This window comes from Peromyscus maniculatus, chromosome 5 (assembly GCF_049852395.1).
Source record: "Peromyscus maniculatus bairdii isolate BWxNUB_F1_BW_parent chromosome 5, HU_Pman_BW_mat_3.1, whole genome shotgun sequence".
Classification (NCBI taxonomy): domain Eukaryota; kingdom Metazoa; phylum Chordata; class Mammalia; order Rodentia; family Cricetidae; genus Peromyscus; species Peromyscus maniculatus.
This window is the reverse complement of record NC_134856.1, coordinates 114,213,987-114,236,931: the sequence shown is the minus strand read 5'-3', so window position 1 is coordinate 114,236,931 and position 22,945 is coordinate 114,213,987. Positions and strand designations below refer to the sequence as shown.

General features: G+C 41.5%; 1 protein-coding gene across 3 annotated transcripts in view; it reads left to right on the top strand.

Annotated features, from left to right (window-relative positions):
* The window catches only part of Mylk4 (myosin light chain kinase family member 4), a 104,865-nt gene that overhangs the window by 64,290 nt on the left and 17,630 nt on the right, over nt 1-22,945 (top strand). For all 3 annotated transcript variants that reach the window (XM_076573126.1, XM_006972296.4, XM_006972295.4), the window contains exons 3-11: nt 8,877-8,955; nt 9,283-9,721; nt 10,928-11,217; nt 13,056-13,161; nt 17,224-17,317; nt 17,397-17,506; nt 18,731-18,872; nt 21,731-21,801; nt 22,584-22,712. In XM_076573126.1, coding sequence (XP_076429241.1) covers nt 8,877-8,955; nt 9,283-9,721; nt 10,928-11,217; nt 13,056-13,161; nt 17,224-17,317; nt 17,397-17,506; nt 18,731-18,872; nt 21,731-21,801; nt 22,584-22,712 — 1,460 coding nt within the window. The remainder of the gene's footprint in view (nt 1-8,876; nt 8,956-9,282; nt 9,722-10,927; nt 11,218-13,055; nt 13,162-17,223; nt 17,318-17,396; nt 17,507-18,730; nt 18,873-21,730; nt 21,802-22,583; nt 22,713-22,945) is intronic.

Sequence of the window (22,945 nt, the reverse complement as noted above, 5' to 3'; positions counted from 1 at the left end):
TACAGCATCACACTGCACTGAGCATCATTAGGAAGCTATTGATAATTGGAAGCATGTGGAATATGTGCCATTTCCATGTTGGTGCTACACCATTTTATGCAAGAAACCTAAGCATCTGTGGATTTAGTGTCAACGGAGATCCTGGGGCCAGTCTCCTTCAGATACCCTGCCGGCTGTATTTCCTGTTCTTTGGAATTCACTATTCCATGGTTGCACCGGTCTTAATGTTTCTTTTCTCTGAGGGCCAAGCCTGACCATTCTGTAGATCCCAGAAATTAGTAGGAAGTTCTAGGAATGGTATATGAACCATAAATTGTCTTTTCCCAGCTCCTGCTGGGAGTCCCAGTCATTGTCAGAGTCTGGACACTCTAAGAACCTTATTGAAGTCATTCCCAGTGGTGGGTTCTCAAAAGTGACTCCCTTTGAGGCCAGCAAACAGACAGATCAATGTTGTCGGCCACTTTCTGTTCCTCACTGTCTTTGCTCTGAGCTCATGAGGTAAGAGCTTAATTAGCTGGTGAGGCAGCTAATGGATGCAACATTAAATAGACTTATAAGGCAATCACAAATATTTGTGTAATTTTCACACCAGTTCATTGTATGGATTTTCTTGTCCCATATCCTCAAATTTTAATGTGCATAGGAATTATCTGAGGACTGGTTGAAATGCAGATTCTAGGTAGTGAGGGAGGGTCTGAGGTTCTGCCTGCCTGCCTTCATTCCTTCCTACCTTCCTTCCTTCCCTTCTTTCTTGTGCTGGTGACTGGACCCAGAGGCATGCACGCCAACCACCCACTGTCCCTCTGAGCTGCTCTCCCAGCCCTTGTGTGCATTTCTAAGAGGCTTTCAGGTACTGCTACTGCTACCAGTCCCCAGACCTGTCTTGAATAGAAGGGGCCAGACAACTAAAGGTTTAGTGTACTTAGAACCAATTGGGTTTTAAAAATATTTGTTTATTTACTTAATGCTACGTGCACGCTATGGCATGTGTATGATCAGAAGACGTTGAGGAGTTAGCGCTCGCCTTCCACTATGTGGATTCCCGGGATTCCACTCAAATTGTTTGGGTTTACCAGCATAGCCATCTTACCACCCCCATCCCACCCCAACTAGTTTTTCTCTAGGGTTCATATTACATGTACCAAGTTTAGGGACATTTTGAAGAGCTTTGTAGCTTCTCATTGCTTTAAAATTGTAACCTTCTAAAAGTCATTCTGCTTCATAGTGTACTGTAGTGTTTCCTACTTGGGGGGAACAAGCATAAAGCAAGTCACTAGGAGCTTAAGTACTTTACCCAGTTAGTCTAAGTTTAGCTCTCCGAGGTCCCTACCACCCAAATGACTACACATCCCCTTACCCTAAGAGACACTGTTCTAGCCAGGCATTGCCAGCACGGGACACGACAGAGGGGGATAGCGCTGACAGGACACATGGTTGGGGCAGGAGACAGGAGATGAGGGCATAAAAGTGAGTCTAAAAGAAAATGCATGCTGAGAACACCAAGTGAAATGAATGCTCTTAAAACTGTCTTCAGTAAAAGAAATCAAAAGGTTTATTGGGTGATGAAAAAACACTGTAAACTTCATGTACAAATCTTCCAAGATCTAGTCTTGTGTAGTATAAAAGGAATTTTATGTGTAGGACTCAATTTAACCAGATGACTGTAAAGGAGCAATGATTCCATGTGAATTTGGTTTTTCATTCTCCGACTCATGTTCACAATTTCTTAAAAGTGGCACTCCTGTTTTTAACATGCTCAAGTGTTTTCCTGCTGCAGAGTCCTGAGGTGGCCAAAGGCCACCATGGCTTATGGTTTCTAGATTTACTTTTATATAAAGATCAATAAGTAATTCTGTGCCTTGTCAGATGGTGTTTCTCCCTATCAGCTTGAGTCTTGACCTGGCTACTTAAAACATGACCAAGAAACAAGCAGAGGGTCTTTGGACAAAGGACCAGAAGTGTGGTTAGGGATAATGGCTTTTTTATTTTACAGTTCTCCTTGGGTACTCCATAGGTCACTTTTGCAAGGGGTGTTGGGATCCCCAGGGTCATGCTTTAGACTGCTTGGCAGCTAGTTTTGTATACCTGGGTCAAGGGTGAGAACGAGGCAGTGGTTTGTAGATACTCTGCCATGGATGAGATCAAAGGTGCATGCAGGTTTTGTGGGACTGAGGAATCAGCACTTGACAAGCAAAAAGGACCGACCCAAACCAACACAGGTGGTGACTGCAAAGGTTGTGGTATGCTACAATCACACTACTGTGAGTGGGGTTAGGAGGACCTCCAGGTTCCACCCCCTTTGCTACCACTTCTATTCAAATCTTCAGGAGCATTCACAGAATATTTGTCATTGAAGAATATGTGGAGCAAAAGAAGGCAGATGTGGAGGTAGGGTGGCAGGTGGGTCAACAGGTTCGGAAAAGTCATTGTCTTGGGAAAAGAGCAAAGTCAGCGTGCCATCTGGGGAAGGAGGGAAGTAGAAAGAAATGTAAGGTGCTGAGAAATGACCCAGCGGTTAAAAGCACTGGCTGTTCTTCCAGAAGTCCTGGGTTCAGTTCTCAGCACCTACATGAGACTTACAATATAACTCCATTTCCAAAGGACCCAACACCCTCTTCTGGCCTTCTCAGATTCTAGGAACACTTGTAGTACACGCACATACACAGAAGCAAAACGCTTACATAATTAAGTAAAATAGGTAAAGTTTTAAAAAGGAATATGAATCTTTTATAAGGTATCTTAGCCTGGTTCAGCTCAGCCATCTGGTATAAGATGAAGCAAAATAAGATATGCATGACAGAGTACCCAGTGGGACTAAACATTAGGGAAAACATATAATTTTCTTTTTTTAAACTGCTTTTTCTAACATTGACAGAGATAGGCTGGGTCACAGCATGGAAGGGAGCATTCACAGTTGTGACCCATAGCCTGTACCTTAATAATGTTGGGGTAGACACTGGGGGTCCACACTCTGTCTTCTGTGGCCAGCCTAGGTCACTGGTCTTCTAGAATTCTTTCAGACATACCATCTATGTGGGCCTTGGGTTTTGGGTTTGCTTAGCATGCATGAGGTCCTAGGTTCAACCCTCAATTAAAAGAGAAAAGGCCTTTGTCAGCCAGCAAGGACTGACCCAAGAGGATGATTGGAAAAACATGGTACTGTACTGGCTTTTTCTGCTGGAGAAGGCTGAGGGACGCAGCAGTTTGCTCTTCAAGATTAGAACAACAAGAACCCAGCAGTCCACCTTATATGTTCATGTATCCTTCATTTGACAGATGGTCTAATTAGACTTCGCTGAACTGGCGGCTTTAGCATCAGACCCCTGAAGTCCAGTTTTCATGGTTCTGAATGAAGTACTGTTCACAGATTTGTGGACACGTCCCAAGGCTTTCATTTTCTGGGCAGGGTTATTTACTCAGGTGACTGATCCTGCTTGATGTCATCCACAGCTCAGGGAGGAGCTGCCCGCTCAGTTCTGAGGTCAAGGCCAACACTTTCCTTCCTGGTTTCGGTCCATGGGACCCCGTCCTAGCTTATCCCATGCCAATGCCCACAACACAGACTGTACTGTGTGAGAATTCTTCCTGTCTGACCAGCGACCCAGGGTGTTTTCTCTGTGTTTAGAGCGCAGGGAATTGGAGAGCATCTGCAGATGAAGAAAAATAGGTCTGTTTGCAAATGATCTCTAAGATTAATCTTTCATCAGGCTGGTGAGATGTCGCAGCAGATAAAGATATTTGCTGCCACGCCTGGTTCTCTGTACTCAGTTTCCAGCACCCACACGGTGGAAGGAGAGAATCAACTCCAGCAAGCTGTCCTCTCACTGCCACACTCTGCTGTGGCACACTCACTCTAAACAAATAAGAAATAGACACAAGATGTTACAATTAATGTTTTATATTCAAATAGGGAGACGTAAGTCACTATTTCTTCTAAAATCCTTTCTGTTTGTATTCTGTCAGGAATTATTTCTTCTCATTGCTCCCATTAAGAACCTAGTTAAAATTTAACAAAGTCATTTTAAATTGTTATAATTTTGTTTTTATATTACTAGACATTAGGTTAAAATGACCGGAAAGTGTTCACCATGGCATTACCACAGCGATGAGACACAAAGCCACTATTCAGGGAGCAGGTTTGGTTCTGTTCCATGTGTGATGTTATGAATTTACTGTTCTGAAGCAGCTCTAATCCCCAAATGCAAGGATGTGATTATCACGTAACATTTTGTTCTGAAGTGAAGCAAGGGGTATGCGCATTGGTGGCAGGGATGCATGGGCAATGGTCCTCAGGGAAACCTTGCTTTCCTGTGAGGAGCCTAATGGCAGAACACGCCCACACTAGAAGAACCATTTCTGCAGGCACGTCCTCCCTTCAGCGCACATTGCTTTCCTGAGCAGTTTTTTAGAGCCCCAAATTCTCCTGTTCAAGTGCTAGAGGACCAAAAATAGAGCGAAGGCTCCATATACCAGTCGGAGGACAGATGTGTCCCTCAGTGGCACAATGACACAAGAACTGACTGCAGGATTGTTGAAGTCTAGTGAAGTTTCACTTTCCCTGTCACTGGTCAGGTGAAGTCCATTTTTTAATTGATTTCTAAAGGATTGTTTTTATTGAATGGGTATGAAAGAGGGAACAGGCAAAGTTGGACTTGTGGGTTAATTTCCCACCCAGTTATCTCACCGCTTCCAGGAGAGTCGAGGTGTGGCTCAAAGTGGGTTTGAAGTACAGGACAGAAAGGAACTCCTGCCCTGGCAGTGGATGCTACTACCGCACATGGTTGGATCCTTTGGCAAGTCAAATTCTAGAGGTGACATGGGTGTAAAGTGTGTGATGAGCAATGAAAGCAGGTGTTTGAGCGATGAATCCTGACCTCATATAGAGAGTTTATTGTAGAAAAAACACCTGGTAAGAAATTAACCGAGAGTTCTAATTATGTGCTTGTTCTTGAACCAGCTAATTAGAATGTTTTCCCCCTCCAAAACAGACAATTAAGAAAAATCAGAATATGGTTGAAATAGTGTTGCCTAGTACGCTACCTTGCTTTCTGTTATGTGTGATAAATACCAAGACCAAAATGTGCCTTGGGGAAGAAAGGGTTTATTTGGCTTACATTTCCTGATTGCAGTAGGTCCTGGAGGGAACCGGGACAGGAACGCAAGAGAAGCAGAGGAAGGAACCATGGAAGAACGCTGCTTCCTGGCTGGCTCTCCATGGCTTGCTCTCCTTGGCTTGCTCTCCATGTCTTGCTCAGCTTTCTTATACCACCCAGGACCATCTGGGTGGTATTGCCCACAGTGGGCTGGGCACTCCCACATCAATCATTAGTCCAGAAAATGTCCCACAGACATGCCTCAGGCCAATCTACTGGAGGCAGTTCCTCAATTGAGATTCCTTCTTCTGGGTGATTAGTTTGTGTCAAGCTGATAAAAACTAACCAGCATGCTTAAAAAACTGGGTCTCTGAAATATTTGATTTTGCATAGTTATCAGTAAAAGGTTAGCCCACTCTAAAATATTCACCAATTATATACATTGATAATGTGTGTGCATACTTATTTTTAGAAAAAACATTATAGTAACACATAAATTATGTTTGCCTAATTTTATTAATATATATCTTAAGATATGTAAAATATAAAAAAAGAATTGTTACAAAAGGAATTGGCAGGCACTGGCAAAGGTATCCATATGCAAATTCATACATATTTTTTATTTTATTTATTTATTTATTTTGGTTTTCCCAGACAGGGTTTCTCCATGTAGTTTTGGTGCCTGTCCTGGATCTTGCTCTGTAGACCAGGCTGACCTTGAACCCACAGCTCTGCCTCCTGAGTGTTGGGATTAAAGGTGTGCACCCCCATTGCCCAGCCATACATATTTTTTAAATGAATGAATAGACAAATCTATTTTTTGTCCATCTCAGCCAGAACTGTGAATGCAGCAGAGAAGCACATCCCTCTTTGCAGGATGATGGGAATGGTTTTATGAATTTCTTCTTTAACAGTATTGATCCTGACTTCTATATTCATAGAAAACAAATGTCATTTTTGGATGACAGGTAAAATGTGTCCATAGATCTGTGTCCTGTTGTATGAACTTCTATGGAGGAATTGAAATGCAAAGTGAAATGCAGAATAAAGGTTCACATGGTTGCTACATAGGGAGAGAAAAGGAAAAAATACTAGTTCTGTTTATTAGAGACACTTCAGTTCCTCTAGATGTCAGTATTACATAGGGAAATAAAACTATAAATAGCCTGTGGCAATGAATGGCGGTCTTGCATTATTTAAATGGTAAAACACATGCGACTCATAATTACAAAAAGGAAGAGCAGCCCTGCTTGGTGACTGGCTCCTGTGTCTTCAGCACTGACAGTTTCCATGCTTGGCCAGGCCAACCTCTGAATGAAGAATGTGGACACCTCACGCTCACCTTTGCCAGGATACTCGTGGCCCGGACTGGTTCCACAGAGTTCTGTGGCCAGACTCTCACTTTTACATATTCTGATGGGCTGAACTAAATGAACACACACCAGGTTTTATCGTTATCCAGTTCACTTTGCTCTTACTGTCGTGTCTCTGCCACACAGGATGAATCCCAAAGCATGGTGCCTGCTAATACACCAGACATTTTCATTTCAGAAGGGAAATTACCAAGAGACAAATATAAAACGCCATCAACACAATTTGTTCAACTGCCTTACTTGACTAACTTGAATATAGACTTTTCAGGTTAAAATGAAATGATCTCTTTCTCCCCTCTTCCATGTTAATTCTAATCTTTTAGCTAACGAACACATGTGTCTTCCTTGCTGTGTTAATGCTTTTTTTTACACTCCCTGCTCTTGCTTTTCTTATTCTATGATGCATACTCTTCAGTAGATCCCAATATTAACTATCCAGGTTGGCTAAAATCCCTTTCTATACCAGGAAAATAGTACAGAGCATGCTGCCACTTAGAGAAGAGACCAAACAGAGAAATGAATTAGAATCCTGACTTCCTTATAAAAATGTGGTTGATGGTCAGCCTCTCTCAAAGGATTCCTGTGAATCACCAGTGAGTTAACCATGCAGAGTACACTGAAGAATTTCTAGTAGACTTGTCTGTGCTCAGTACATGTAGCCATCATTGTTATTCTCATTCTTATCTCCATCATCATGAACACACTATTATCATCATCATCTTCCCTGTTATCACCATCATTACAGCACCATGACCACACTACCATCATCATCATCACTACATGATGTCTCTAGTCTAAGTACCATGGTCATAATAAACCCAACACCTAGTAGGAAACAAACTGACCAAAACAGTTCAGTGAAGTGTTACAGGGAGCACTGGTATTGGCCTAAGTGCCAAGTTCTGTGCCCACATGCAGAAGTAGCAACTGGCTTTGCCTAAGGAAATGGAACATTCTTTACTGCCATCTCTGTACTTGCACATAAAAGTGAGAGGCTTCCTATAGCTTTGCTCTCCACCCTTGGCTTCCTATAGATGTAATACATGCGACTCTGTGTGGTGAGGCGCCCATCTGGAAAAAGGAAGCATTTTCATAAGGGTATTTGCAATTTGTCTTAGGCACAACAGTGTGCACTTATGTGATACTTCATATTTGCAAACCCCTTTGAGTTCTGCTCCAAAGAGTGGGGAGACTGATTTTTCTGTGGCTTCTTCATATGACTTTATCAATTTACAATGTATAACTTAGAATTTGTGTGGGCTAGCTAATCTTTACCTTTCACACCGTGTATGAAGAGTTTGTTATGCTAATCTGGGGAAACTAGTATTGTGCGAACATGTAACTGTTTGGGAGGAAGGCATTCTAGGGAAAGGAAGAAGCAGTTGTTAAGCTAACTGCCTTCATCTCCTCCAGGTAGTTCAGAAAGCTCATTCACATGTGTTCTCTGATTTTTCTTCAGTTGATATGTGAACCAAATCAAAACAACTAAAACGGAGGTCAAGAGCAGCTTACAAGTTAGCCGTACCCATCAATGAGATCTTGCAGATGGGTTACCTTCCACACCATGACAGAATTTGTTGGAAAATAGTGAGCTCAGCCAGCGGTGGTGGCGTACACCTTTAGTTCCAGCACTCAGGAGGCAGAGGCAGGCAGATCTCTATGAGTTTGAGGCCAGCCTGGTCTGCAGAGTGAGTTTCACAACAGGCTCCAAAGCTACACAGAGAAACCGTGTCAAAGAAAGGAAGAAAGAAAGAAAGAAAGAAAGAAAGAAAGAAAGAAAGAAAGGAAGGAAGGAAGGAAGGAAGGAAGGAAGGAAGGAAGGAAGGAAGGAAGGAAGGAAGGAAGGAAGGAAGGAAGGAAGGAAGAAAGAAAAGAGAAAAGAGCTCATTTTGTTTTGTTTGATATTGCTGTCTATACAGAGTGTCATTAGTTCAGACTATTTTTCAGGTTATATGACTATCAATTTCTGTGTCTTTCCCCATGTTTGAATTACATAGTATAATAGTTTCAGCTTGGGACAATTTTTGCCCTTACTTCTGAGGAAATTTAGTAATCTTTGGAGACATTTTGCTTTACTAACATTATTTTTAATTGGCAACATTTCAGATAGACAAGAATAGGGCTGAGATTTTTATTTTGCACAGCAGGGTAAATATAGTCAGCAATAATGTATTATGCACTGTAAACTGAGAAATTAAATTTCAAATGTCTGGAGTCATTTTTTGGTTATCACAGCTGGAAGGCAGGCTTCTCCTGGCACTGGTGGGGAGAGGCCTGGTATAATGCTTAAACATCATGTCATGCTGTGATGCTCTTTACATGAAGAATTGAATAGCCCATGTCAGTAGCGCTGAGGCTAAGCAGTGTGTATACTGTAGGTAACCTTAATTGCTTGATTGTATTCCCACAGGCTGAGGAAAATGTGTGGTCCAACCCTGCGCTGAATGAAAGGACAGTTGTCAAAGGTGGAAAGACATCAGCACTCACAGGTAACAACATCCTTAGGAGACTCAGTGGTTATGGAGAGACTCTGCTGTTTCTCTTATTTGGAGAAAATCACACATTCCTAAATCCTGTGGGGAAGAGGGCTGTTTTCTTGATATTTTTATCTGATTGGCTTTGGACTTGCCAGCGATAGATAAGAAAATCTTGACACACAGTTTTCAGTCAGGGGGCATATTTCATTCTGCCTTGCTTTTGAAAACTTAAATCTGTTGTTAAAAAGAAGCCAAACTAGAGATGCCATTGAATGAAGCCAAAATTAAAGTGGTCATGTGAATTCTTCATTAAAATGTTTTGTGTTCTGTGGCTTCTAGAGAGACCAGACCAGAAAGACCACTTCTCCTCCGAGAAAGAAAAGGTTACCAAACTCAACAGGAAAAATGCTGAGAAGACCAACACTTCTGAAGGCCAGAGGAGTTATACCATATGTCATAAGGAAAGACAAGACGAGGCAGACTTTGTTCCAAGGAATTCCACAGAGATAAGAGAGAATGCAGGTGGAAAAGATGGTCCATGCATAGAAAATCTGGAGAGACAAGAAAGCAGCATCCTGGGAGATAAGCGAGACACTGAGGATAAAAATGGATGTCCATCTTTCAAAGGAGGGAAAGATGAGCTTCCTTCTACGGAAGATACCAGAGGGTTAGCAGCTGAGAAGAGAGTTTCAATAGCTGGGAGTGAAACCGTGCTGGGCAAACACTCAACTGAAAATCAGCACATGGATGAAATGAATGGCGGCCCATCCCACAAAAGGTAGTGTTACAGTTCTACATATCCACAGCTCCTGTCTCCTGAAGGCCTTTGTGCTGTGGTATGGGAGGCCATTTTGGAAGAAAAATGAAAATGTTTTTAAAGGCAATGTTTAGAATGCACTCCTATCTTATATTGATTTTTCATGACTACATTTTCCTATTATTCTGCTATTCCTCTTTCTTCTTGCCAATATTTTCAGTTATTTCCTCCCTGCCTCCCTCCCTCTCTCCCTGGCTCTCTCCCCAACTATCCATCTATCCCTCCCTCCCCCTTTCAGTTCCTTTTCCCTTTCCTTCTTTCTTTACTTCCCTCCACTGGGGATGGAGCTCAGAGCCTTGTTCAAGCTAAGTCTACACTTCCTCCCTGATCCCCATTTGATTGTGTCTAAGTCTTAACACCAACATTAAGATCACGAATTTTGATATCTTCAATAATCAATACTACTTAAAGAACAAGTAAAAAGATTTATTGTTTAGCAATGAAAACATATCCTTTCTAAGGCTAAGAAATAATGATTATGTTGAGTTGTAAATTAAAAACCCAAATCTGAAGGAGTTGACCTAATTCATTATAACTAAGTTTCTTAATTAAAATTAAAATGAAGAAGTGTCATGTACAAATTCAGGAATTTTTGTATCCAATTAAAGTTGGCTGCCTTAAGTATGGTATTTGTTTGGAGCAAAGGGTATCCAAACACCTCTGATGTCTTTTGGGGGTCTTTAAGATATAATTGTTTCTTAGCTTTAATGTAGTACATTTTAAATTAATCTTGAAGAAATCTAATTCCTATATATTAAACACTAGTCATTATTGAAGTCCATCATGACAAATTGTGCTTAAGAAGACCAGCAGCTGCTAAAATATGCCAATTAAGCCAATTCTTCCACCAATGATGGTTCTTCTGTGGCTGTCAATCTTTAAAGAGCTACTGCTTCTTTCCTATAATTTATCTCTTCTGATAATCTAGTTAGGTTTCATAAATGACCACTTTTGGTTTCACAGTGAGGTCCTTGGAAGACTCTCTGTGTCTAGTAATCTACTTAGATTTGATGTCCTCAACTGCTGGACTGGTCACCTCTGTGTCACAGAGTGCATCCTCTTTGCCAAACACCATCCTAAGGAAGTCCCAGTCCTAAGAATTTTGACAATCTGAACATTTTTTTTTCCTTGAAACATTGAGAGTTGCAAATGGATTTTATTTTCCAGGTGCATCAGTAATATAAAGGCCATTTCCATGCCAGGAATCCTGGGAAATTCAGTAACAGGATCCACTTTTCAGAATGCTGAACAGACAGAGTCTGCGGGCAGCAGTAAGCGCAGAGTGGCAGAGGAGTGTTTCCTAAGTGAGGACAAGAAGAAGAGCAGAATGGATGTAGTGAGTATGGGGGAAGAGCCCACAGTTACAACAGAGGAAACCAGACAAGCCAGGAGCCTGGATGATAGACCTCAAGATGGAAAAACCACCTCTAGACAGCAAGACCTGGCAGTCTCACTGGGTAGGAAATGTTCTATGTTCTGGACTTTCAAAGCTTCCTAACTGTCCCCAGCAAGCATTCCAAATGAATTTCTCTTATCCTAACAGCTTTAAGAAGACACATGCCATATTAATACTATTAGTGTGTTTAACCTGAATACTCTTTGTGCAGGCAAAGGAAACAGTCCTGTCTGTCTGTCTGTCTATCTATCTATCTATCTATCTATCTATCTATCTATCTATCTATCTACCTACCTACCTATCTACTTATCTCTCTATTATCAACTATTTATTTTAGGTGTGTGTGAATATGTGTATAGTATATGTGTGATGCCGATAAACATGTGTGCTCAGGGTGTACACCTGTACATGTGTGGAGGCCATAGGAGGACACCAAATGTTCTGCTTTATCATTTTCCACCATATTCCTTTGAGACTGGAGCTAGGCTGGTGGCCTCAACATTGGGATTACAGGCGCAATACTAGACTTTTTACATAGGTCCTAGGGATTCAAACTCATGTCTTTAGGCTTGCACACAAAGCACTTTTACCCAGCCTGAACAAAATCTGAAGCAGTGAATGCTTCCTGAAGAAATCTCTCCTTTTTTATTTCAAAGTATTTTTATGACATGAGAGGTGAATATTTACATAAATTAGATTCAAAGATATTTGTGTTATCTGAATATAAAAATGCTAAATTAATTAAACAAAATTAATATTACTATTTGATAGTATACCTAGAACAAGCTAAATGATCAGGAAATATATATATTGGAAAAATGCCAAATTTAAAAATCATAGCTGTTTTGGAGCCAGTCAGTGGTGGTGGCCCACACCTTTAACCCCAGCACTCAGGAGCAGAGAAAGGCAGATCTCTGAGTTTGAGTCAGCTTGTCTACAGAGTGAGTTCCAGGACAGTCAAGGTTACACAGAGAAGCCCTGTCTCAAATAAACCAATAAATGAATACATAAAAAAATAAAGAACATAGCTGTTTCCACTCCCCTCTCTTTGTACCCTTGCTTTATGTGTACAGTAGCTGTTTTAATAAGTAAATGAAGATGAACAAATTCATGGACAGCAATGGCCATGGGAAAATATGAAGACCATTAGGAGAATTATTATTGAGTAGCTCTGCATGTTAGGATTCATGCTGATGTGGACTATCACTTAAATATATAAGATGGAAGGTGGAAAATGGGAGAAATTGAATAGCTAGCATATAACTTACATAGTTTTATTGGGTGTTTTATTTCCATTCAGCCATGAAAAAATCATCTCTGTACTTTAAATGACTCTGAAATAAAGCCTAAAACATTTTACACAGTAGTATACAACATCAAATATTTCAATGACACAAAGAAATAATTCATGTTTCTTCTTTTTATCTCTGCTTTAGTCAAAATATGGATAATACAGGATCAGATTCCAAAAAGACAAATCAATTAATTTCTCATGGTTAAATGAAAAATGGTTTCAGGCTTGCAAGCATTAAGAAAAATGTGCTGGAGACAAACCAAGACTCCCGTCCATGCTAGGAAAGCACTTTCCCACTGTGCTTCAGCTCTAGCCCTGAAAGTGTTTGATTGTCTTGGGATGGCAGACTTTCCTCTGCCTTGCATTGTCTAGAAGTTACCCTAAAGAGTTTGTGAATAACATTGTCTCTCAGAGACACCTGATAAGATGGCCATGAGTCACAGACCATTCCTACGTGAAATGGAAATGTGTATTAGGCTCATCGGGAAGAAGCCAGGATTATATTTCAGTTTTGCATGAGCTGATTTTTACTATGAGATGTGCTGCTTGATGATGGAAGGAGGTCAGACTCCTTGATGGACAGCCCTTTTCTTCTCCTCTTATAGATGATGTCCCTGCTCCTGCAGCCCCATTTGACCATCGGATCGTAATGGCCAAACACTCTGCAGTGGACAGTCTGTTCACCGTGAGCAAATCTGAGATCCTAGGAGGGTGAGTGAGGCTCAGTTTGAACAACGTCTCAGTAAAAGTAGAGAATCTTCCCAAGGCAGGGCCTAAGAAATGTTCTCTGGTCCTGACTCAAGAACTGCAAACACTAAAAAACAAACATTTTAAGAGGTTTTAACCATTTTTTGAAAATTGTCACTTGTCCCAGATGGTTGACATGGTAGCTATACTTTGCATTTAGCATCTGTTTTATTTACTATGTCATAATATCCGAGAGTAGGAAAAACCCAATGAGTCAGCAGAAGAAGGTCCAAAGGCAGGTTTAACCCTTAGGAGGTGAAATGCAGGAGTGCATGCCATCTATGTATTTCCAGGGGCGTGGATTTCATCTTTCCACCACTCTTGCTGGTTTTCCATTCCTGCTGTTATAGCTTTCATTGCTGTTTCCATTTCAGTTGATTGCTTTCCTCACTGAGGAACTCATCTGAGTGTCATCTAGGTGCACTGTCTGTTAAAGAAGGAAGATTAGAGTCCATTGGGGCAGGGTTACACTGGGGGACCTTTTCCTTTCCTGCTTCAGCCACCATCTCCCAATGACTTCCTGTAACTCAAAGCCTGCCTAACAGGATTTACTGCCATCCCCACGTTTATGTAATGTAGTGGAAAACAGCAATTATATACGCAACCAACACGTGGAGGATACGCATGATGCCTCAGTGTGGTTGCCTCAGGATGCTAAGGGGTAATCAGTGAATTTTGTAAAGTCTTGTCCTCTCCTTACCATTCCATATTCCCTTGCCCTCTGCCATGTAGAAACACCTGAACTTCTTCCTTGGCAGCTGATCTTGGAGAATTCCCTCCGGGCCTGTGGGGATAGAATGAGGGAGAAATGAGGATTCAGAACCCCAAGTGTAAGACTGAAGTGTTTGGGTCTTCAGGGACTTCAGTGGCAAACCAGCAACTATACCTCTGAAGGAGAACAGTTATTTGCAGAAGAAACTTTGAAATAATTCCCAGGGTTTGTCCTGCTTTGGGGGACAAGTTTTGTCAGTGGCTCCTTTTAAAGTTCTCCTCTGCCTCTTTGGGCATAGTTGGATTTGAGGTCTGATATTGCTTGTTATGGACTCCCCTCAACATTGGTGGCCATGCTGTGCCCACCCAAAACCAAAAATGGTTAGAGGAGCATAATTAGGTGTGCATTGTTTCAAGATGTGGCATGGCCACCAAGCACATGTTGCCTATGAGTGGTAAGGAGTTATGCAGTAGCTTATCTTTTTCTTGGAGGAGATACTGAAACAGGCCAAATACCATGGAATTCTTGGCTGTTTTTCTAGGTTTGTCTCCTGCACTGTGGCATTAGGGTATTTATATATCAGGCTCATCATTTAGGTTAAGACTCTCCCCCAATGTGTGTAAGAGCTCAGCTACTAGGCGGCATTATTGGGGGATGGTGGAGTCCTTAGGAGGTGGAGCATAGCTGAATGAAATTAGGTCACTAGGAGTATGTCCTTGAAGGGAATAGTGGAACCTCAGTGGCTTCTCATCCTCTCCTACCCTTTGCTTCCCAGCTGCCATGGAGTGAGCAGCTCTCCTCTCACCATGATATGCTGTGCTGTCCATGCCCAAAGCAACAGGGCCAGTTGACCATAGGCCGAACCCTCTGAAACCCTGAGTCAAAACCAACCTTGAACCTTTAGGTTATCTCATGGATTCCATTCATACAAGGGAATCTGATGAACACAATACCTCATGTCTGTGTTTAGCTAGCATGAGGATACCAGTTTGGTGTTCCAGCATGGATCCTATGAAGTGGCCTCAGTATCAAGGTCCTTCCAGAACGAGACATGTGAGAGCCTCAGCATGGACATATATCATTGGAGACAGACAGTGAGGACATCACTGCTGACCAGACAGTTCTAAGATTAGTGCTAATGATGGAAAAAGACATTTTTTTAAAATCACAGTGACATGTGTGTTCATGTGTGCCAACACAGAGGGCCTCTAGAGTGGATGTTGGAATTGAAGTAGCCACTTATAAATATTTATAGTAGTACAGAGTAATTCTCCAAGATCCACCTACTTCTGTGGTGGTTGGGCTGCTACGACTCCTGTACACATCAAGCATGGTCACCCTCATATCTGCAGGGAACAGGAATGTGGTCTTTTCTGGTTTACTGTGTTGTTAAGGGACCTTCCCTGTCACTTTCTTCCATGATAGCCACCAATACACAGAGCAGAGATATTTGTCCTGACTTACTTTATTAAATAAGCATTAAGGGAAGCAAATCAACTTGCTTATGTGTGTGCATTTCTGAATATGATTATGTGAGAAGTGTTAGTATTCTGTTTCCTATTATACTGAATTACTGAGGCTGGGTACTGCATAATAGATATAGGTTAAGTTAATCTACAGTCCTGGAGAGTCAGGAGCATGGTACCAGTATCCACTTGACTGTGGTGAAAAATCCTTTGACTGCATCACATCATAGTGGATCACATCATGGAGAGTGAGAGAGAGAGCTAGAAAGGAGGAGGGAGAGGAAGAGAGGAGACAGAGACAGAAGGGGGAGAGAGAGGAGAGAGAGAAGGAAGGTGATAAGGTTTGCTTTATAACTACTCTTTCTTGAGAACTAATTAGGGCCCAATAAGAACTACACCAATTCATTCTGAAGACCTCTAATGACACAGTTACTTACCACCAGGTCCCAACTTTTAAAGGCTCTATACAACTACCAACACCACCTTCGTTCTGATGACTTGGTTCCTACCGCTTAAACCTGTGGGGACACACTTAAATGATATGCATAGCAGCAACTGTCTTATTAAAGTATTAAGCTGATATCTAAGCTAATCTAAATGTCTTCATTGGGTCTCTTTGGGCACAACATATACTTTTGATTTTATGTATCTACGTGCAATGTTATTGTTATTTTATTTAAATGCAGTTTCTAGAACATTTTTTTATACACCTGACCCACAGGTTGTATTGTTCATATGCTTTCAAATTCCGATTTTCTACATTCATATGCATTCAGAAAGATTCTATGGTATCTACAATAGCGTTTTTCAAGTTTTAGTATGCTTATGAATCAGCTAAAAGTGCAGACTCCGGGACTTCACCTTCCTGCCTGCGTAGGGCAGATGCAAGGTCCAGGAAACTATTCTTTTTGCCCCAGAAGTTATTTTTAATGTCTATGCTAAACAAATAACATTTAAACACAGGATAAGGCTATCAGATATTTATCTAAGTAAAACACACAGAGATATATTAACAATTCAAATTCTAAAATTAACCATCTTCAAAGAAAAAAAATCTTGATTAAAATTTTCAAGTTTAATTATTCCTCTTTAAAAATTTCATTTTAGCCGGGCGGTGGTGGCGCACGCCTTTAATCCCAGCACTCGGGAGGCAGAGGCAGGCGGATCTCTGTGAGTTCGAGGCCAGCCTGGGCTACCAAGTGAGCTCCAGGAAAGGCACAAAGCTACGCAGAGAAACCCTGTCTCGAAAAACCAAAAAAAAAAAAAAAAAAAAAAAAAATTTCATTTTATAATGGACAAAATAGATCAAAATTACCTTTCAAAATTGAAGTATGGCTTAAAACTAATCAACTACTTCAACACCATAATGTACAAATGCAACTTAGATGTCACTCTGTTTTAAACACTGTCATTAATTCAAAATTCAAGTGAAACCTTGGGTACATCTACAGGAGACACTGACCGTATTCCTCTGCCCTAACCAGAAATAAGTATTAGCAGACCGCTGAGGCAAATTAACTTCTAGGATTTAGGTCAAGATGACAGACATGAGTATAATTCAAGACATAAGATTTTCAGGCCCCCCCCATTCCTTTCACATAGTAGAGCTCTGTAGTGGACAGTGTTTCCGACTTGGAGGAATAACAAAAGACAAACACAACTTCCTAGGGGGATATAGGTGATCCACAGAACTCACCTTGGCCAATGCCGTTCCTGATGCTGAGACACACTTGCAAGTTTGCTCACTCAAGAGACAAATGCCTGGGAACTCGTGCTGTCCACCTGGCAGGGACTGATGTGGGGCCCTGCAGACGACAGTGCCTCACTGAACTGTCTGTTCTTTGGCAGGGGGCGTTTCGGCCAGGTTCACAAGTGTGAAGAGAAAGCAACGGGCCTGAAGCTGGCTGCTAAAATCATTAAGATTAGAGGTGCAAAGGACAAGGTAAAGGCCATTGGAGGTGCATCTCCTCTCCCTCTGGGCCAGTCTCCACCACACTAGTTGACTCTTTCCTTCTCCTCAGGAGGATGTGAAGAACGAGATTAGCATCATGAACCAGCTGGACCATGTGAACCTCATTCAGCTCTATGATGCCTTTGAGACCAAGCATGACATCATCCTCGTCATGGAGTAGTAGGTGTCCTCTCCCTCCCACCCATGTTCACACACCTTCTGCACAGTGCTCATGACTCAGCCGGAACCATGGGCAGTGCACCATTGGATCTGAGTTGCAGGAGACACGAGATCTTGCCAGAGTTGGAAGGGAAACTGTTTCTAAGTGCAATCTCCCAGCATGACTCACAGATCAGGTGCAGCAATACAAAACAGATGCAGCCTGTATCAAAATAGATGCAGTTCTGTTGTTCCAAATCAAGGTTGGATTTTATCCTGTGCAACCTAGAGGAACATGGTTTGTGAACTTCGACTCCTTCAACAGTGATTTCCCTTACCCTCAGGAGTATGTTCTAAATAAAACATTTAGTGGATGCCTAAAAGTGGAATGGTACTCACCCTACAGGCACTTAAATGCCCATGGTAAAGATTAACTTCTCAGTTAACAGCTCATAGTGAAAGAAAGTGATTATAACAATACATCAAACAAAAATTATGTGACTGTAGTCTCCATCTCAGAATATCTTGCACTGTACCAATCACAGGTGACCGTGAGTAGCTAAAACCGAGCAAAATGAAGCTGTGGATGAGGGGTGGTTAAGCATTCAAGAGCACAAAACACATGCCAAGCCCCTGATGCTAGGCCAAACAGCTTCATTTCAGAATCACTTATGTAAAAACTCAATCAGCTCAGGTGGTAGAGTGTCTACTTAGCATGTGTGATGCCCTGGTTTTTATCCAAAGTCCTACAGAGTCCTACACCAGCACACTTACCACAAAACTCAAGCAGTTCTAATAGTTAACAGACACTGAAAGTTTCTTTTGTTTGCCATGGTGAATAAGGCATTTGGAAAACTACTGTGTCCAGCACTGGCCACATAGAAGCCCTTTGCCATTACACTTAATCTAAGAACTCAAAAGGTGAAACCTTGACTCACTTTCTGTTCACACTGGAATCCAACCTCAGTGTGTCCTTGGGTTCTCTTCACCACTATCTGTTAAGTGTTACACATGCACTCAGCCACCAATGACAGGGACTTTGGGACTTCAGATGTGTGACACTGAAGGTCTATACATAAGGTATACTGAAGGTGTCCACCATAAGCATCATGTAACCCATACAGCAAAGAAGGCAAGGAAACACCTGTTGTGAGAGCTAGAAAAACTTGGGCAGCAACTTAGCACAGGAAAAACACATGGTGTTCATGGAGTCAGGACTGAAAGTTCCACCTCTTCCCTCCGCAGTGTGGAGGGTGGGGAGCTGTTTGATCGCATCATTGATGAAAACTGCACCTTGACAGAGCTGGACACCATCCTGTTCATGAAGCAGATCTGTGAGGGGATCAGGTACATGCACCAGATGTATATCCTCCACTTGGATCTCAAGGTAGGGCATGATTTTCATGCTGTGAAATGCAAAGCCTCCTTAGCTCTTCCCCCATGGTCAGGGGACCTGTGAAATATTATGTACCAACCTTGGAAAGTTGTGTTGTCTCTGGTCATGTTTTCAGGAATTAATAAAAATCTGGATTTTTTTCCTTTTTTTTTTTTTTTTTTTTGAGAGGTGTCTTGCTTCTTTACCTAGCCCAGCCATGAACTTCTGAGCTCAAGCTATCCTATCAAAGTCAGACTCCTCATTTGGTGGGAGAGACTCATGTCACACCACCTAGCAAAATCCAGATTTTCATCTCATTCTTAACAACTGTCACCACTTTCGGGGACTAATATTTGCATGCCCATCTTTAGAATCTTTTGTTGAGATTATTATAAATTGTCTCTATTAAATCAACACAGGAGGTCGTTTCCCTAAAAGTGTAGAATTAAAGACAGCACCATTCCCACAATATTCCTGCCATCTCCTTACTATCAGATTACATGGTGAGAGTATTTTGGTCTTTAATTCCAAAGTTATAGTTACCATTTCAGCTCTTAAGAATCCCCAGTAGCCTCTTGAATTCTTCTAGGAAACTCCGGTTTGGGATTTGCTTTCCTGTAGGTTTGCTAAAACACCAAGTAGAAGCCATGGAGAACGGAACGCAGGGCAGCTGGAGGGTGGGGATGCAATGCCAAAGAGAAGCGAGGGTACTTGTTCACAGAGCAGAAGCCATGAGGGAATCCAGTTCATTTCCTTCCTCCTCTTTATCTCTCTCTCTCATTATGAAGTCTCCAGAACTGGACTGCCCATCACATGAGATAAGACCAACGAAAGACTGGACCCTACCTAATAAGCCTGATCCAGTCTACGTTAGAGTTACTATCATAAAGTGCATCTTCTTGTGTGGCTTGATCATTTCCTCATTTCCCTGTTTGCACAGCATGACAGTGAGATAAATTGTGTATTCTATGTAACATACCATATATTGTAAGTCTCCAGGGAAGGTACAGCTGAATAAATCTGGCCTCCTTAAATAGGTTTCCATGGGCCTCTCTTCCTACAACTTGGCTTCCCTTGCTGTCTTGATTTATGTGCCTTGCCTTTCCCATTCACTGTTGCACAGGAGGAGGAAGGGGGGGAAGTGGGACATAAAACGACCAAGTCAGAGGTTAAAAATCATTAGCAAAGTCCTTGGCCACGGACTGAATATGATAACGCGCATTTTCAAGGAGCACTTTTGTTCACTGTAGATATTCTACAGATATCCCTAAAGAGATTTGATTGGCAGCTGGAGCCAGGAGCTGACGTATCATAAGTCAAATGATTCCGTCTGTGGCTTTGTAACACTGATTGAAGACTTGCAATGGGCAGTTTTAGTTATGGCTTATATATAAAGATAATAATAAAGGTGACAGCTGGATGGGTCACGAAGGACCAGATTTTTTTTCAGAGAGCTCCTTGGAAGACAAAAGACTGGTGACATTGAGTGTGCATCACTGCAGGGAGTCAAGAGGTGACTCTAAAGTATTCTTTTTCATCATTTTATTTTCTGAAAATCTTAGATGATGGGCAGTCTTAGTTTTAGTATCATAGAATTTTTTTTGAAGTGTCCTCTGTTTATATTCTGCAAAAGAATTTTCAGGATACAATGGTATTCTTTGATAATAGGACAGCCTTTACTTGTTCAACCCATTATTTAAGCATGACTCCAAATGCTCTAGTACAGCACCCACCTCTGTGTAAAGTGGCTTTTATTCTCAGACATCTGTTTTAGAGACATTTTAGGAAAGGGCTTCCAAAGATATTATACACAACCAAATGGGCGATTAGATATTGATATGAAGATACTACATCATTTCACGAAGTGTGTCTGGGTTTCTGCCTCTCTTGGACCTCCTTTCCACCAGACAGGATGTGGAAGGAGGTGTGGTCCATATAAAAGATGGGGATGGAATCCTGGGTACCTGGCAACTTCGCTATGCCCAGCTCTTAGTGGAGTTGAAATTAGAATTTAAGAGTTCTTGGCTCTTCTTTGAAAATGCTATTTCTTTTTTTTTAATGGATGACCTTGGCTTTAAATGAAATTACTTATTTTTCCCAGACTTAAGGTTTTCTATCCCAATAAATATAGCTACATCAGCAGGACATTCCAGGGACACCGAGAAGTAGTGCTATAGCTTGACTTTGTTCCCCTCCCCCAAGCCTGTCAGATTAGCAGGCCAAGTTTTACAAGCATCTAACTCCAAGGGAACACTTAGTCAAGGATTTTAAGCACTGAAACCGAGCTCAGCAAAACCTTGCAATTTTGGAGATGAAGAATGAGTAGGAGACAAAAGCCTCCCTTTAGCATGCGACTTTCCCATAGACAAAGCACACGGGAAAAGTCTGGAGGTCAAAAATGTTCGCACTGTATTGCGTATTCAGCGTGGTTGTTTAAGTGAATCAGGCCATTTCTCTTGGAACTCGTAAATCTTGAGGGAAATATTCCTCCAAGAAGGAAATATACTTAATACTTTAACAGGAGGAGGGCTCTGTCAATTCTGAGCTGGCCTCCACCAGCCAGTTTGGAAAGTGCTGGAACAGCCTCCCCTCTCTGTCTCTCCTCTAGAAGGCCCATGCCTGAACTCATGCATTATGGCAATCCCTAAAACCATGAAGAGGGACAGGCAGGGTAATGCAAGGTTGGCAGGCTACCCACAACCTCATCCACCACATAATTAGAGAAGAAAATACCCACACAGACAAGCCAGCCCCCAAGTGAAAGGCCTGATATGTTTTTCCTGAGCATCTTGTATTTTTAGTTGTGGTTCAAGGACAATTTGAGTGAAAGATGGTTGTTTTCATTGCTAATGTGTCTCTTTCTCTGGCAGCCTGAGAACATCCTGTGTGTGAATCGGGATGCTAAGCAAATAAAAATTATTGATTTTGGATTGGCCAGAAGGTATGTCCATTTAGATGTAAGTACAGGGATAGAGGTACGGGATGGGAGCTTCATTCTTTACAAAGACTATCTGACATGCCCCAGATCTCATGCCTTCATTGAGAGTTAATTTAATGAAAATTACTTTTACCCTAACCCTGTTAAAGTTAAGATTTGAACATTGAGAAGTTTCTATAACACAGGTAATGGAAAATGAAAAGTAGAAACTTAGTCCAGTGAAGTTTATTAACTTATAATAAATTAGTTTAGAATTTGTGTTTATCATAATTTTTATATTCCATTTATAAAGAGAATATTTACTTTAAAATGTTAGTAGTTTAAACAAGGCATAGAGGGTTCTGATTTCTTAGGGAAACAAATAGTTTATATGGGTGTATTAACAGCTCAGCACACTAATACACAGAAAACAGATGCTGTGGATTATTACAGCATCTTGTCAGTTTGGAAGGGGTTGTTCTGGCTATGTGCATGTGAAGGGACTGTATCAGGGTATTTGTCACGACCCTATTCAGATGTTCCAGTTATTCAGAGAGGGTTTTCTTACAACAGTTTCAGAATATTAAGGTTTTATAGGATTTATTTTTACTTTTGAACCCCTGGAATATCAGTCAGTTTTTGACACTACCACAGATAGGCAATTTCTGGCAAAAGTTAATTTATTTTTATTTGCTGCATAACTGAAGGTGGTTTGGCCTTATAGATGGTGTCTGTTTTCAATGAAGTTCATTAGTTTTGATTTTGGATTGACATGGCCCCCCTCCCTTCTTGTTCCTCAATTTCAGATACAAACCCAGAGAGAAGCTGAAGGTGAATTTTGGAACCCCAGAATTTCTTGCCCCTGAAGTTGTGAACTATGATTTTGTTTCCTTTCCTACGGATATGTGGAGTGTGGGCGTCATCACATACATGCTGTGAGCACCTCTTCCATCTCTCACACACTCTTCCTGTAATCTGTGAATATTCTAGGAAGCCTCACTAGAATCAAAGCCTTGACCCAGGTCTTCTAGAATAACATAGTGCCATCTCCTATTGCTTAGGTTCTGTTGAGTCTTACAAGTGAAAGGAGTGAATTCCTTTCCCCACTGTATCTGAAAGAAAAAAAAAAAGACATGAATGTCTTCTTCACAGGTCCCTTTGAGTCCCA